This window comes from Acyrthosiphon pisum, chromosome X (assembly GCF_005508785.2).
Source record: "Acyrthosiphon pisum isolate AL4f chromosome X, pea_aphid_22Mar2018_4r6ur, whole genome shotgun sequence".
Classification (NCBI taxonomy): domain Eukaryota; kingdom Metazoa; phylum Arthropoda; class Insecta; order Hemiptera; family Aphididae; genus Acyrthosiphon; species Acyrthosiphon pisum.
The window spans coordinates 82,317,614-82,333,396 of record NC_042493.1 but is presented as its reverse complement, the minus strand read 5'-3'; the positions used below and the strand labels follow the sequence as shown (position 1 = coordinate 82,333,396).

Sequence of the window (15,783 nt, the reverse complement as noted above, 5' to 3'; positions counted from 1 at the left end):
TTCATATTAAAAAATATTAATTTTTACGTGAAAAATAGATGAACCTGACCGTCCTGGAAAACCATATGCTAAGGACTGGGATAAGAGTAGCGTACATTTGAAATGGACACCTCCAGCAAACGAAAATGGTGCTCCAGTTACATCATACATTATTGAAAAAAAAGATCAATATAGGTGAGATTTTATCTACTATTTGAAAAATTCACCTAAAGAAATTTAGATTCTAAGTGGAACGATCAATGTATTGATTTTACAATGATGTGTGTTTTTTTTTTTTTTTTTTTTATTTATTTATTTATTTTTTTTTGTGTCTGTCATCATCTTTTAGGACAGTAAAAGTGCTTGGATTTTCTTCAACAGTACGTTTTCTGATAGGAAAGTGAATCTAGTTGGTACTTTGGGGGGTCAAAAGTAAAATTTTTCCAATAGTTTTCAAAAGCGCCGTGAAAAACAAAAGAGAAATTAAGGAAAAACGGGCATTTTTACGCAAAATCTGTAGAAAATTGATTTTGGTTTTTGGTTTAACTTAAAAACGAATGACTGTAGATACATGAAATTTTCACTGGTTGTTTATATTTCCATTTTCTATACATGATAAAATTTTCAAAATATTTTGATTTGTTTTGAGCTGTTTACGTACAATTTCAGTTTCCATTTTCATTAGTTTTTTTTCCTATTAATGTCAATAAAACTTTATTTTTTGAGGAAAAATACTTGAAAATTTAATACAAGGCTCCTACTATATTATTACAATGACATTTGAAAAATATTAAAAATCCTTAGTCACAGTTTTTTTTTATAATTATCTGAAGTTCAAATATTGACAAATACGTAAAAATGACGAAAATTTGCAAATTATTTTGAGTTAAAAATTCATGAAAAATTTTCTTTTTAAATTTAAGTATTGAAAATGTAATACAAGATTTTTCATAACTTTGTCTATTGACTGTAGATACTTCAAAATTTCACTGAATGTTTATAATAGCATTTTCTATATACGATAAAATTTTGAAAATAATTTGACTCTTTTTGAGCTGTTTACGGACATTGTAAGTTTTCAATTTTTTTAGTTTTTTTTTCTATAAATATCAATAAAGTTTTATCTATTGGGCCAAAAAGTGTAAAAAATTAATACAAGGCTCCTGATACATTGTTACAATAGCAGTTGAAAAATATTAAAAATACATATGCACAATTATTTTCTATAAGCATTTGAAGTTGACAATTTGACAAAATTTATAAAATATTCAACTTTTATATCTAAGGATTGAAAATTTAAAACAAGATTCCACATAAATATTTAATTATGTTACCAAACATTCTAAGAAATACATAAGCACAGTTTATTTTTATAGTAATTTTAAGTTCAAATTTAGACAAAATTACGTATTAAAAAACCTGGAATAACTATTTTAGTTATTTTGTTGTGATTGTATAATATTATTTGTGGGTACTTGAAAATTCTAAAGTATACAATTATATATCTATGATAGTACCACTGTTTGTTGTTGATGTATAACGCGTTACCTAATGGATATTGTGATATGATTAATTTGGAATTTATTAGTGATACCTATAATAGGTCAATTTTTTTTTAATACTACCTATAGATAAGTATACCTATAATAGGTATGTCTAATATCTAGACTGACGAACCATCTCCACTCAGAATCGTTTTTCTTATACAGTGATATTATATCATTGAATTCAAATTTAATACTATCCATTATATAGTGACCCACTTGTAACCTACTGTACAGCAGAGCGACATCCACTTACCCACTTTTTTTTCCTTTATTCTATAATTTATGTTACATAACAGGAACTAATTTTCAATTATTTTGTAGTTTGATTAATTAACTTACTAGTCGATAATATATTATAGGTATGTTAAAAGTGTTAAATCCGACATTTTAGAACTATGGTCAATATGGTAAACGATATATTTTGTATAAAGTATTGTGGATGATGTACCTAGCATTGTACAAAATTACTAAGACATAATGGGCAGCCAAAATTACAGTTAAATAAAACAGTTATTGTTTCCAGTTTATAATTTACAAATATTAAGTTTAACTATACTAAATACTAAATAATGAAGAAAGAAAAGTAATTTATATAAATCTTGAAATTTTACTATTATTATACAATTTAGAGACTAGAGACTAGTGTAATGAGGTATAGATACTTCTCCTACTTTTTATATATATTTTCATTTTACCTTATCATTTACTGTTTTGTCATGCTTTTGAGTTTATATATCACTATTTCTTTATGACTATATTTCCCTTAGTAATAACTTAATTCCTTGTTAGAAATGCCACAAATTTATATTCCCCGCAAATAATTTAACATTGTAATGCAAAGTTCGTGTAACAAATTTGTACAAGAGATTTAGCTTTGTCTGAATATGTCGAAAATTATTGACTGTACCATAAGCATTTGAATACACTTATAAGAAACAACAATAACAATAAAATATTAATCAAACATCAACTTAATCATTATAATAAATTAACAATCAAACTGTTTTTAGCTCTAAATGGCAAAAGGCTGTAGAGTTAATTGGAAACAAATGCGAAGGAAGAGTACCGGATCTTGCTGAAAATATGAAATACACATTCCGGGTAATTGCAGTCAACAAAGGTGGATTTAGTAAGCCGAGTGAACCCAGTGACCCTGTGATTACAAAAGATAGAAATGGTATAATATTTGTATAAGTTCTCATCTGAAAATTAAACTTATAATTTTTTTTAACAATACGCCAGTTGCTCCGGTAATTGACAGAAGCACGCTCAAGAATTTGACTTTAAAAGCGGGACAACATGTTAAAATTGATGTAAAGATCAGTGGAGAACCACCACCAACAAAAATATGGTATCATAACAAAGCACGTCTAGAAAGTAAAGAAAACTTCCATGTGGAATATGAAGATTATAGAACTAAAATTTCAATATCTATTGCTGAAAGATCACATACTGGAGTATATATAATTAAAGCCGAAAACGACTCTGGCAAAGACGAAGCAACATTTGACATCACTGTACTAGGTACGGCCACGTGTATGAAATATTAAATGTATGAATAAATGCATCAAGTATTTTAATTTTAATTTTAGATAAGCCCGGAAAACCTGAGGGACCAATAAAAATATCTGATGTACACAAAGAAGGTGCTTCATTAAAATGGAATCCACCAGAAGATGATGGTGGTGTTCCTTTGAGTCATTATTTAGTAGAAAAAATGGACGCTGAAACAGGTAAATAAATTAACATACCTAGTAAACAATTTAAATAACCAAAAAACTTATTGTTTTTTAATTTTGTGTTGTAGGTCGTTGGGTACCAGCAGGAAGATGCAAGGAGCCAAACTTAACTGTATCTAACTTGATACCGGGTCAAGAATATACGTTCCGTGTATCTGCTGTAAACTCTGAAGGAGAATCTGAACCGCTTGTAGCCGATCATTCAATTATAGCTAAAAATCCATTTGGTATGATAATATAAAACAATTTAATATCAAAATATCGTAAATTATAATTGTATACCTTGTATTCTTAGATGAACCAAGTGCAACAACTGCACCTAAGATCGTTGATTGGGATAAAGATTTTGTTGATTTACAATGGGAACCTCCTATAAATGACGGAGGATCTCCAATCACAGGTTACGTAATTGAAAAACGTGAAAAAGGTACTTCACGGTGGATTAAAGCTGGAGAAATGAAAGAACCCGTGACCAAAGGTCGAGCTGAAGATTTGGAAGAAGGAATTGAATATGAATTTAGAATTCGAGCAGTAAACAAAGCTGGTCAAGGTGATCCAAGTCCACCAAGTGAATCAATAATTCCAAAACCAAGAAAGTGTATGTATTTTTTTTATTAAGATTTCGCAAAAAATGAACGTTCATTAATTATTCCGTTTATTTTTTCATAGTGGCACCAAAAATAGACCGTCGTAATCTCAAATCTATAACAATCCGGGAAGGTGAACCAATTTTATATGACGTAAAAGTATCGGGAGAACCAGCACCAGATGTAACTTGGTCATTCAATAATGTTATTATTTCTACTAATAGCATTTACCAAATTGATAATATTCCGTATAATAGCCGATTTTATCACTCAAACCCAATGCGTAGTGATACAGGAATTTATAAAATAGTAGCCTCTAATAAATATGGTGAAGACGAGGAAGAAGTTGAAGTGACGGTTATCTGTAAGTCAAATATTATTTAAAAACATTACTTTTGATACAAACGATTAATATTTTTTATAATTCTACAGCCAAACCAACCAAACCTGAGGGACCATTAGAAGTCTCAGATATACACAAAGACGGATGTACTTTGAAATGGAAAAAACCAAAAGATGATGGTGGTGAACCACTAGAGGGATACCTGGTAGAAAAGTTCGATCCCGATAATGGCGTTTGGTTACCAGTAGGACGTACCAAAGATCCAGAGATGCAAGTCACTGGTTTAATACCAGGACATGAATACAATTTCCGTGTTAAGGCAATAAATAGTCAAGGCGAATCGGAACCTCTTGAAACATTATCTACAATTGTCGCCAAAGATCCATTCAGTAAGGATTAGGCTAAAATATAATTTATGATTAAAATTACAATTGTAATCAAATAAAATATAATCTTAGTTTAAATTATAATATTATTAATATAAAATTAATATTTTTAATCCAGCAAACCCCGAAGCACCTGGTGCGCCTGATATTAACGATTGGAGTCAAAATCATGCTGACCTAGTATGGAAAAAACCATTTAGTGATGGTGGTACACCAATTACTCATTATATTATCGAAAAAAAAGATAAATATAGGTAACTAATTGAAATTATATTAATATTGTTCAGAACATAATATATTTATATATTTTTTAAAATTATTTATTAGTGGAGTGTGGGAAAGAGCTGGTGAAACCATCAATGAACAACCTCAAGGAATTGTCAATGGTTTGGTCGAGGGTAACGAATATCAATTCCGCGTTATTGCGGTAAACAAAGCTGGCCAAAGTGAGCCTAGTAGGCCATGCGCTAGTTTTATAGCTAAACCACGTTACTGTAAGTACATACATAATGTGTTTAATAATAAATACACCGCACATTAAAATCATTCATCTATTTAAATAAACATAAATAATGTTAAATTTTAATTTTAGTGGCTCCTCATATTGATAGACGTAACCTTATGGATGTAAAGCTATCAGCTGGATCGTCATTAAAATTAGATGCAGTGATTACGGGTGAACCTGCCCCTCATGTTGATTGGAGATGTGGTGCTATGCCATTAAAGTAAATTTTTAAAATATTAAAATAATTACGTACACCGTTATTGATAATTATTTTATAATTTGTATTTTGTAGATCTGAACCCCATGTTAATATTGAAATCGTAGACTATTATACAAAATTAGTGATTAGACCAGTTGGCCGTAATAACAGTGGTCAATATACCGTTAGTGCTGTAAACAGTTCTGGAAAAGATACTGCTATTATAAATGTCACAGTTACAGACAAGCCAACGCCACCTGTTGGACCGCTTCAAGTAATAAATCAAATCAATGCACAAATATTTGAATCGAAATATTTTATTTTTTTTTTACAATCTTATTTTAGGTTTCTGATATACACAAAGAAGGTTGTAAATTAAATTGGAAAAGACCAGAAGATGATGGAGGTACTCCTATTGAATATTATTTAGTGGAAAAGTTCGATACTCAAAAAGGCAGTTGGATACCATGTGGACGATCACCAGAAACTGGTTTGATTGGAATAAATATTAAAATATTAAACAATTTCATTTTAACAATTGAATTTTTACAGCTTTGACGGTGACAGGTCTGACACCGGGTAAAGAATATAAATTCCGCGTTACAGCTGTAAATGCAGAAGGCGAATCTGAACCACTCCAAACTGTAGAATCGATTGTCGCTAAAAATCCTTTTGGTAATACAGTCATACAAATATTATATTTTATAATTTTAAACATATTTTATTGAGTATTAATTTTTTAGATGAGCCAGGTAAACCAGGTAACTTGGAAGTGACAGATTGGGATAAGAATTTCGTAGACTTAAAATGGATACCACCAAAGGAGGATGGCGGATCTCCCATTACAGGATATTTAATTGAGGTCAAGGACAAATCAGGAACGTGGGAAAAAGCATTGACAGTACCTGCTGATAAAACAACCGCAACAGTACCAAATCTAGTGGAAGGTGAATCTTATGTATTCCAAGTAAAAGCAATAAATGCAGCAGGTCCAGGTGAAGCCAGTGATCCAACAAATACGATTGTAACTAAGCCACGTAATATGGCACCACATATTGATCGTACAAACTTGATTGATATCAAAATAAAAGCTGGACAAACTATTAGTTATGACATAAAAGTAAGTTGTTTGTTTATAAATATAGTTTTTCTTAAAACAAATTAAACTATAAATGAACGCTGTCTTATCCTTAAATCAAATTTGATGGATGGATATATTTATTTTTATATTTAACTAAATGCAATTATAATATGTTTAAATATCCATAGGTAACAGGTGAACCAGTACCAAAAACAAATTGGTTGAAAAATCACAAAGATATACGAGTAGGTGATGGTGTAAAACAAACACACGTTGATTATAATACAAAACTAATTATTCGTATGGCAACAAGAGAAGATTCAGGAACCTATACTTTAACAGCTGAAAATATAAATGGCAAAGACACAGCGTACGCTGAAGTAACCGTTTTAGGTAAACGTTTTAAGATATGAAACATTAAAAAAAAAATCACCAAAACTATAATCTAAAAAAACAATGCACGCTAAAATTTGTCTTTTATTTGTAAATATTCTAAAATGTAAAAAGTAAAATTTAAAATACTAATTTAATGGGTTTTCTTATTATAGATAAACCAAGTGCACCAGAAGGACCCCTTAAAGTGTCCGATGTACATGGTGAAGGATGCAAATTAAGTTGGAAACCACCAGAAGATAACGGTGGTCAACCAATCGAAAATTATATCATAGAAAAGTTAGACGAAGTTTTGGGTCGCTGGGTACCTGCTGGAGAAACTGATGGTCCGGTTACTAACTTTGATGTTACTGACCTGATACCCGGACATAAATATAAATTCAGAGTAAAGGCAGTAAATAAGCAAGGCAAATCAGACCCACTAACAGCTAACCAAAGCATTGAAGCTAAGAATCCATTTGGTAATTTCTTGATTACTTAATTGACTGAAAGCTAAATATTACAACTTTAATCTTTTTTTTTCTATTTATTTTAGATACTCCCAGTAGACCATCAAATCCAATTATCAAAGATTTTGACAGCGATTTTGTTGAACTTGGGTGGGATAGACCTAAGATTGACGGAGGATCACCAATAACTGGTTATATAATTGAAAAGAAAGATAAATTCAGGTAAAAAAATGTCTAAGCATTTCTTTGAAGTTAAAATATTAAAATAATTTTAATAAAATATAAATAAGATTAAAATAATGTAAGTCAACAAAAATCATAAATATAATTATTATTAAAATATTTTATCTATAAAGGCTCTGTCAAACAGAAAGCGTTATTTTCACGTGCTTTTGTAATTTGTTACAACGCGGTGTTATTCACGCACGTGAAAGCACCACGCCGACGAGCCATTTACCGCTTTAACGCGCGTTATACCGCGTTCTGCTTGACAGAGCCTTTAATGTTATATAAGTAAAATTCTTGAAGTTTTATTTTTAGAATAATAATGAATTCCCGATCAACGAGATATAATAACGATACTAAATTAAACTTACTTTTCTATGAATAAAAATATAAATCACCTAAGACTTAAATTAATAATTTTTTAGTGTCATCATATTACATATTCAATTGATCAATTTTAGTTATAACATTATAGTAATTTTATTTAAAAGTTAAAAATAATTAAATTTTTCATAAACTGTTTTATTTACTTTATAATCAATAAATATTATTATATTATTATACTAATGTATATAATAAACACTAGGTATTTCATAATTTTAAAACTAATAAATTGTCGTTATTTAGATTTTGTCATAAATAATATATAGGTATTCGTGTATATTGTTGAATATTATGTACTTTTACAGTCCAACATGGGTTAAGGCTGCTGAAGTAATTGGAGATGTAAACAGTGGAATCGTTCCTGGTTTAACTGAAGGTAATCAGTATGAGTTTAGGGTGCGTGCAGTAAATAAAGCTGGACCAGGTGAAGCGAGTGAACCAACATTACCTCACCTTGCTAGACTCAAAAAGTGTAAGTGACATATGATATTACAAAATTATGCATACTTTAATTCTCATAATGTAAATATAAAATATTTTGTATTTATTAAATAAATATATTTCAGTGGCCCCACATATCGATAGGAACACTCTCTCGGACATCAAAGTTCGGGCTGGAAACATGTTTGAATTTGATGTTAAAGTGTCTGGAGAACCTCCTCCAACCAAAGAATGGTCTCTTAGAGGAGACGTGCTAGTAAAAACTGAAAGTATTAATATAATAAATCAAGATCACTCGACAAAACTGAAAGTTATTGATGCGAAGCGTTCTGACGACGGAATTTATTACTTGGTAGCAAAAAATATTCATGGAATGGACAAAGCTGCAGTCAAAGTTACAGTTATAGGTACTTTATAATTGTTATATGATTTTAATTTTATAACAATGATTAAATGTATATGCTTAAATGTTATAGATGTACCACAACCACCCGAGGGACCTTTACATCCAACTGATGTAACAAAAAGTTCATGTGTGTTAAAATGGAATCCACCAAAAGATGATGGTGGATCAGAAGTGACACACTACATAGTTGAAAAAATGGATACTGATACATTAAGATGGGTTCCAGTTGGTGACGCTGCTGGTACAACAATGAGGTATAGTATCATTGATAATATTTAATATTGTGTTATATCAACGTAAAAACATGTTTGTCTTAATTGCCTATTTATTTTAGGATTGATCATTTGATCGAAGGTCACAACTATAACTTTAGAGTTAAAGCTGTGAACAAAATCGGTGAGTCTTTGCCGTTAACTACATTTGATAGTATAACAGCCAAAGACCCGTACGGAAAGCCAGATAAACCAGGCACACCTCAAGCAACTGGTAAAACTAGAAATATTTTGTTTACAATATTTATATAATACAATTAATTAATTACATTTAATAACATTTAGATTGGGGAAGAAACTTTGTCGATCTCCAATGGACTCCACCAAAGAAGGACGGTGGATCTGAAATATTATCATACGTTATCGAAAAACGAGAAAAATATGGGTAAATATAGTTTTGCACGTGTGCACTGAAAATTAACGTGTATTCATTATTTTTTGTTCATAAATATTTGAATCCACGTCTCACTTGGTCATAACACGTAAGGGAAAAAAACTCGCTTTCAATGCAAATCTGTGGTTGCTGAAAACACTATTATCAAAAAAATATACTAAATTAAATATAAAACTGCTCATTTACAAATCCTTAATTAAGCCTATGTGGACATATGGCCTACAACTTTGGGGCAATGCCAAATTATCCAACCGCTACAGAATATTAACCATTCAAAACAAAATTCTGCGCTTCATCACCAATGCTCCATTTTATATTTCTAATTTTAGTCTCCATTCGACTTAAAAATCAAAACCATTCATGAAGAAGCTAAAACTTACTACAAACGCTTTTTCAACAAATTACCTTCTCACTCAAACCCTTTAATTTCCGGTCTAGCTACTCACACGATTCCTGAAAATATTCACCACGGCGTCTATAAAGAAACTGGTGCAGAGATCTTCTCATTGATAAACTAAAAAAAGAATATATATAATGTATATATCTAATAATAATAATAATATCTAAATAAAAAAAAAAACGTATAAATATTTAAGCAAAAGAAAGTGCGATCTCATGGTTTCTTCTCTCACCCTTTTTCAAGTTCAAACTTATTCTTACAAATATTCTTATTATGCCTTTGGCATAGATTGTGTATTATCTAATAAAAAAAAATATAAATTAATTAATATTTGAAATTAATTTTGTTTGAATTTAGTCCTTGGGAGAAAGCTGTGACAGTAAATGGAAATAAAACCAAGGCTTCAGTCCCGGATCTTACTGAAGGCCATGAATATGAATTCCGAGTTATAGCTGTAAATAAAGGTGGCCCTGGAGACCCCAGTGATGCATCTGAAGTAATAACATGTAAACCGAAATTCCGTAAGTAATTTGCTTATTATTCTTAATAGGTATAGATAATATTCAAATTATTCATATTTTCTTAACTAAAATCTTAATATTTTCTTGACTTTAGTTGAACCAGTAATAGATACAACATTCTTGCCTGATCTGATTGTACGTGCTGGTAATAAGATAAATTACACTGTTCCAATTGAGGCAGCTCCTAGACCAACAGTGAAATGGAGTGTTAATGAATCACCAATTGATAGTGGCTCTAGAGTGGATATACAAATTTATAATAGTCAAGTTATATTTGAAATACCATTTTCAGTACGGAATGACACTGGCCGTTACACACTAACATTAGAAAATAACTTGGGAAAATGTTCAGCTTCTGCCCATGTTACCGTATTAGGTAAAATAAATATAGCTTTTCGATATATACAAAACATTTTTATACTTATTTACGATTTTTTTAATAATCCTCTTATATGTATTTATTTGTGTAGATCGTCCATCACCTCCTGAAGGTCCATTAGACGTTTCTAATGTCAGAAAAGATGGATGTCGATTGACATGGAAAATACCTCTTGACGACGGTGGTGCTCCAATTTTACATTACGTTATTGAAAAAATGGATATTTCCAGAGGAACGTGGTCTGATGCTGGAATGACAACATCATTATACCATGATGTTATACGATTGATTCACAAACGTGAATATTTGTTTAGAGTCAAAGCTGTAAACAGTATTGGTGAATCAGACGTTTTAGAAACTGATAAATCGATAATAGCTAGAAACGAATTTGGTATGATACATATATATAATTTCCTATGATCATGTTTTAATGAAAAATGTATTGATATAGATGAACCTGATGCACCCGAGAAACCAGTGGTTACGGATTGGGATGAAAACTTTGTTGAGCTACAATGGGAACAACCAAAAACCGATGGTGGATCACCAGTCACTGAATTCTCAATACAAAAGAAAGAAAGAGGAAGCCCGTATTGGGTAAATGCCGTAACGGTGCCGGGCAAAGAAACTAAGGTAAGGCGTCAAAAATAAAATTGTGTATGAATATATTTTTTAACGAAATTTTGGAATTTTAGGCAATCATTCCAAATTTAACCAAAGGACAGGAATACGAATTTAGAGTTATTGCAACTAATAAAGCTGGACCTAGTCCTCCTAGTGATCCTTCAGATCCAATTGTCGTGAATAACAGATATTGTAAGATAATCTATGAAATAGTTCAATAATAAAAAAAAAAACATGAATTGAATAATAAATATACTTATGCAAATATATTTTTTTAGTGAAACCAAAAATAAAGACTCCATTAAAAGACATTTTCATAAGAGCTGGAACAGTTCTACACGTAGATATAGATTTTATTGGGGAACCACCACCAGAGGTAACATGGACGGTAAATGGATCAGAGCTTAAACCAGATAACAGAACGACAATAACTTCTATTGGATACCACACAATCATGAACAGAGTAAATTCAAAACGAGTGGACTCTGGAACGTATAATTTATTGCTCAAAAACAGTTCTGGAACTGACGAAGGATCGTTTAACGTTACCGTATTAGGTATGAAAATGAAAGTTTTCTATAATATAATAATATTATGTTAATTTGACTTTCATAAATTATATGGTATTCTAATTCTGATTTAATTTAATTTAACAATTGCAGACAGACCTGGGCCACCAGATGGACCACTTACGTACGAAGATATTACTGCCGGTTCGGTGACGTTATCTTGGAAAGCACCAAAAGATAACGGTGGAAGTGAAATTACGTAAGTTTAGAAATCAAATTATTTATACCATAGACCTAAAAACTAATGGACTTCTCCTAGTCCGTATCTAGTGAGGATATAGCTGGTTTTTGCCCTGGGTGGAGGCTATTTTTTTTTTAAATGTTCATTGTCTTAACTTTTTACTTATTTTCTACAATTATACTATACATTTAGATTTTAGATTTTGAGTGTAGGGGTAAATGTATGGTTTTTACAACGAAGTGTGTTTTTTTTATGTGTGCCATCAACATTTGGGGTAGTAAAAATGCTTTGATTTTCGACATAAGAATCTTTTCGGATAGAAAAGTGAATCTAGTTGATGCATTTGGGACGTCAATATAAAAAATGTCCAGTGGTTTATGAAAGCATAGAGGAAACCAAAAAAAATTAAGGGTATATGGGAATCTTTACGCAAAACAAATTGTTAACAAATTAGTTTTTTTGTGTATCTCAAGGTTAGGGTCTACGGAAAAATAAACATTTTTAAATACAATTGCGTCTATCGTTCTTTTTTCAGACAATTATTATGGTAAAAAAATATAGTATGTACCTAATTCATCCATGATTTTTTCTATTATGTTCTTTCTTTTTTGCTCTATTCTGTTCTCAAACATTGATGTAGTAAGACGGAGTGAAAATTAGTTTATAGGTCAATAATGTATAAAATGTATAGATCGTGTATATATTAGTGTATATATTAATTATCATTATGATTTTCTACGTTCAATTTATTTTGCAGAGCTTATGTTATTGAAAAACGAGATTTAACTCATGGAGGTGGTTGGGTACCAGCAGTAACATATATAAACCCAGCGTTTACTTATGCTACAGTTCCAAGACTTATTGAAGGAACTAGATACGAGTTCCGTGTTCGGGCTGAAAACTTACAAGGATTATCCGAGCCTTTAACTACAGCTGAACCTATAATTGCTAAAAATCAATTTGGTAAGATATATACATATATATATATATATATATATAAATCATATTTGAATCATTTTTGAAACAACCACATTGTCATTAGATGTTCCTGGAAAGCCGGGTAAACCCGAAGCCATGGAAGTGGACCAAGAGCACATTAAACTAATGTGGACTCCACCAATGAGTAATGGAGGATCACCGATTGTTGGATACGACATTGAAAGGAGAGAGAGGTCTTCAGCTGGTCGCTGGGCTAAAATTACTAGATCACCAATAAAGGTAAATGGTTTAAGGAAATTAATTTATATAACTCATTAAATTATTATAATATTACATTTCAGACTACCGAGTATGATGATACTCACGTACATGAAGGCAAACAGTATGAATATCGTATAAGTGCAGTCAATGCTGCTGGTTCCAGTAAACCTAGTGAGGCATCAGAAGTATACACAGCGAAATTAACGAGAGAAAAACCAAAACTACATTTAGATGGCCTAATGGGAGGTCGGATAAAGGTTAGAGCTGGAGAGCCAATCAACATAAGCATACCGATTTCGGGCGCGCCAACTCCTCGCATCGAGTGGGTCATAAACGGCGAGAAGCCACCAGAAACTAACCGTATACTTGTAAGATAAATTACATTTCAATCATTAAATTATAATTATTTTCAAACACACAATAATGATTAATTTACCATATGCTTATATTCTATTTATAGTCTGTTACTGGAAGTAACTTGACTAAACTACGAGTTGATAATTCTACTCGTAAAGACGCCGGAAAATACACTATAACCGCATCAAATACATCTGGAAAAGATTCTGCGGATATATACGTATCAGTGGTGAGTTGTCCAAGTGCACCGACGGGACCTTTGCAGTACCCAGGCGCCACACATGATACTGTTACACTTGCTTGGAGACCTCCTGAAGATGACGGAGGAAACGACATAACTGGTATATTGCTATTTGTTAAAATTGTTTAAATATCTTAAATTACGTTCATACAATTTAATGTCATAGGATATATCATTGAAATGTCTGAGTTTGGAATGGATAGTTGGAAGGTTGTTCCTGGTTTCTGTCCAAATACTACATTTACAGTTAAAGGTCTGAGTGAAGGAAAACGATATGTGTTCAAAGTAAAGGCTGAAAACATGTACGGTGTTTCGGAACCTTTGGAAGGAAGTCCGATTACGGCCAAGAGTCCATTCGATCCACCCGATGCTCCGGGACAACCTGAAGTAACCAATTACAGTCCAAACAGCTGTAGTCTCAGCTGGACTCCACCAATGAACACCGGTGGAAGACCAATCACTGGTAAAATAACATTCAATATTTATTTGTATTTATTGTATTAAGTTTTTTTTTATTTTTTTAGGTTATATTATTCAGAAGAGAGAAAGGGGTGGTGATTGGGTGAAATGTAATAATTTCCCAACTTCTAATACCAATTTCACTGCTCAAGACCTTAGGGAAGGTAACCGTTATGAGTTCCGCGTACTTGCGGTAAACGAAGCCGGCACAGGTAAACCTAGTAAGCCTAGTAATCCAGTTACGGCTAAAGAACAAAAGAGTAAGTAAAAATATATATACGCCTATCGTAATATGTTTTATTTTATTGATGCATTGTTTATCATTGTAGAAGTACCAGAAGCTCCAGAAGCACCAAAACCAGATAGAATTACCAAAGATAGTGTAGTATTATCTTGGAGACCACCAAGGTTTGACGGTGGTGCAAAAATAAAAGAATATGTTTTAGAACAAAAGAAGAAGGGTGAATCCGATTGGTCAGAAGTAATATGTCCAACTATTTATTCTACATTATGCACGGTAATATTAATTTTACATCTATTTCAAAAACAAAGACCATGATAAAATATCCAATTTGAATATAACAGGTTGGAAACTTAAAAGAAGGTGATGAATATCAATGGCGAGTTATGGCTGTAAATGAGGCAGGAAGATCAAAACCCAGTCGACCAAGTGTAAATGTTTTAGTTGAAGAACAACCTAATAAGCCCTGTTTGGATTTGTCTGGTGTAAGGGATATTACAGTGAAAGCTGGTGATGACTTTTCTATTCATATACCATACATTGGATTCCCCTTACCCACAGCCACTTGGTTCAATAATGATCAAACCATAAATGATACAGATCCTAGAGTACATATACAGGTAATATATTTATAAAATATAATATTTATAATTTACTACGATACATAATACATAAATACATTCTAACGATTGTAATGTTATTTATTCCAGATGACAAGCAATTCTGTAAGCTTAGTAATTAAAAACTCAAGACGAACAGATGCAGGACAATACAGATTACAGCTACGAAACCAGTCTGGATTTGATACGGCTACGTTACACGTGAGAGTTTTAGACCGACCTATGCCTCCAGAACACTTTTATGCTGATGAATTAAACGGAGATTCGTTGACTCTGTTCTGGCATCCACCATTGGACAACGGTGGAGCTCCAGTTACCAACTACATAGTTGAAAAGAAAGAGTTTAACTCAACAACCTGGCAAAAGGTTAATATTATTTTTATTTATATCATTTTATAACGAAATTTAAACTTTCTACGCTACAATCATTTTTCAAAAATCAAACAAACCAAAAAAAAAAATAAATATTTTTAACGTTGTGATTTAACAATAGTAATGGAGTCTAAGCATCTTACTTTAAACCTAATTAACTAAAATTGACACAGCGCTCACTTCTAGTTGGCTCTTTATGAGGATTAAGAGCGAGAATAAATGGATGGTCTAAAATAATGCATCGAGAAATAAATGAAAAAAATACGAATGTGTAGGATTGAATCGATGA

At 31.5% G+C, this 15,783-nt stretch overlaps 1 protein-coding gene across 6 annotated transcripts in view; it reads left to right on the top strand.

Moving 5' to 3' along the window:
• Positions 1 to 15,783, top strand: part of LOC100166119 (twitchin) — an 81,414-nt gene that overhangs the window by 49,212 nt on the left and 16,419 nt on the right. For all 6 annotated transcript variants that reach the window (XM_008184337.3, XM_016803945.2, XM_008184330.3 and 3 more), the window contains 39 exons: positions 39 to 174; positions 2,537 to 2,703; positions 2,769 to 3,050; positions 3,119 to 3,259; positions 3,334 to 3,492; positions 3,561 to 3,863; positions 3,935 to 4,216; positions 4,285 to 4,584; positions 4,700 to 4,835; positions 4,909 to 5,075; positions 5,174 to 5,306; positions 5,379 to 5,559; positions 5,631 to 5,775; positions 5,838 to 5,960; positions 6,029 to 6,405; positions 6,555 to 6,759; positions 6,915 to 7,220; positions 7,295 to 7,430; positions 8,123 to 8,289; positions 8,384 to 8,665; positions 8,735 to 8,918; positions 8,999 to 9,150; positions 9,222 to 9,321; positions 10,088 to 10,251; positions 10,346 to 10,627; positions 10,722 to 11,021; positions 11,082 to 11,263; positions 11,326 to 11,446; positions 11,533 to 11,811; positions 11,917 to 12,022; positions 12,762 to 12,967; positions 13,047 to 13,222; positions 13,285 to 13,572; positions 13,665 to 13,902; positions 13,969 to 14,265; positions 14,327 to 14,521; positions 14,591 to 14,778; positions 14,847 to 15,122; positions 15,213 to 15,488. In XM_008184337.3, coding sequence (XP_008182559.1) covers positions 39 to 174; positions 2,537 to 2,703; positions 2,769 to 3,050; positions 3,119 to 3,259; positions 3,334 to 3,492; positions 3,561 to 3,863; positions 3,935 to 4,216; positions 4,285 to 4,584; positions 4,700 to 4,835; positions 4,909 to 5,075; positions 5,174 to 5,306; positions 5,379 to 5,559; positions 5,631 to 5,775; positions 5,838 to 5,960; positions 6,029 to 6,405; positions 6,555 to 6,759; positions 6,915 to 7,220; positions 7,295 to 7,430; positions 8,123 to 8,289; positions 8,384 to 8,665; positions 8,735 to 8,918; positions 8,999 to 9,150; positions 9,222 to 9,321; positions 10,088 to 10,251; positions 10,346 to 10,627; positions 10,722 to 11,021; positions 11,082 to 11,263; positions 11,326 to 11,446; positions 11,533 to 11,811; positions 11,917 to 12,022; positions 12,762 to 12,967; positions 13,047 to 13,222; positions 13,285 to 13,572; positions 13,665 to 13,902; positions 13,969 to 14,265; positions 14,327 to 14,521; positions 14,591 to 14,778; positions 14,847 to 15,122; positions 15,213 to 15,488 — 8,138 coding nt within the window. The remainder of the gene's footprint in view (positions 1 to 38; positions 175 to 2,536; positions 2,704 to 2,768; positions 3,051 to 3,118; positions 3,260 to 3,333; positions 3,493 to 3,560; positions 3,864 to 3,934; positions 4,217 to 4,284; positions 4,585 to 4,699; positions 4,836 to 4,908; positions 5,076 to 5,173; positions 5,307 to 5,378; positions 5,560 to 5,630; positions 5,776 to 5,837; positions 5,961 to 6,028; positions 6,406 to 6,554; positions 6,760 to 6,914; positions 7,221 to 7,294; positions 7,431 to 8,122; positions 8,290 to 8,383; positions 8,666 to 8,734; positions 8,919 to 8,998; positions 9,151 to 9,221; positions 9,322 to 10,087; positions 10,252 to 10,345; positions 10,628 to 10,721; positions 11,022 to 11,081; positions 11,264 to 11,325; positions 11,447 to 11,532; positions 11,812 to 11,916; positions 12,023 to 12,761; positions 12,968 to 13,046; positions 13,223 to 13,284; positions 13,573 to 13,664; positions 13,903 to 13,968; positions 14,266 to 14,326; positions 14,522 to 14,590; positions 14,779 to 14,846; positions 15,123 to 15,212; positions 15,489 to 15,783) is intronic.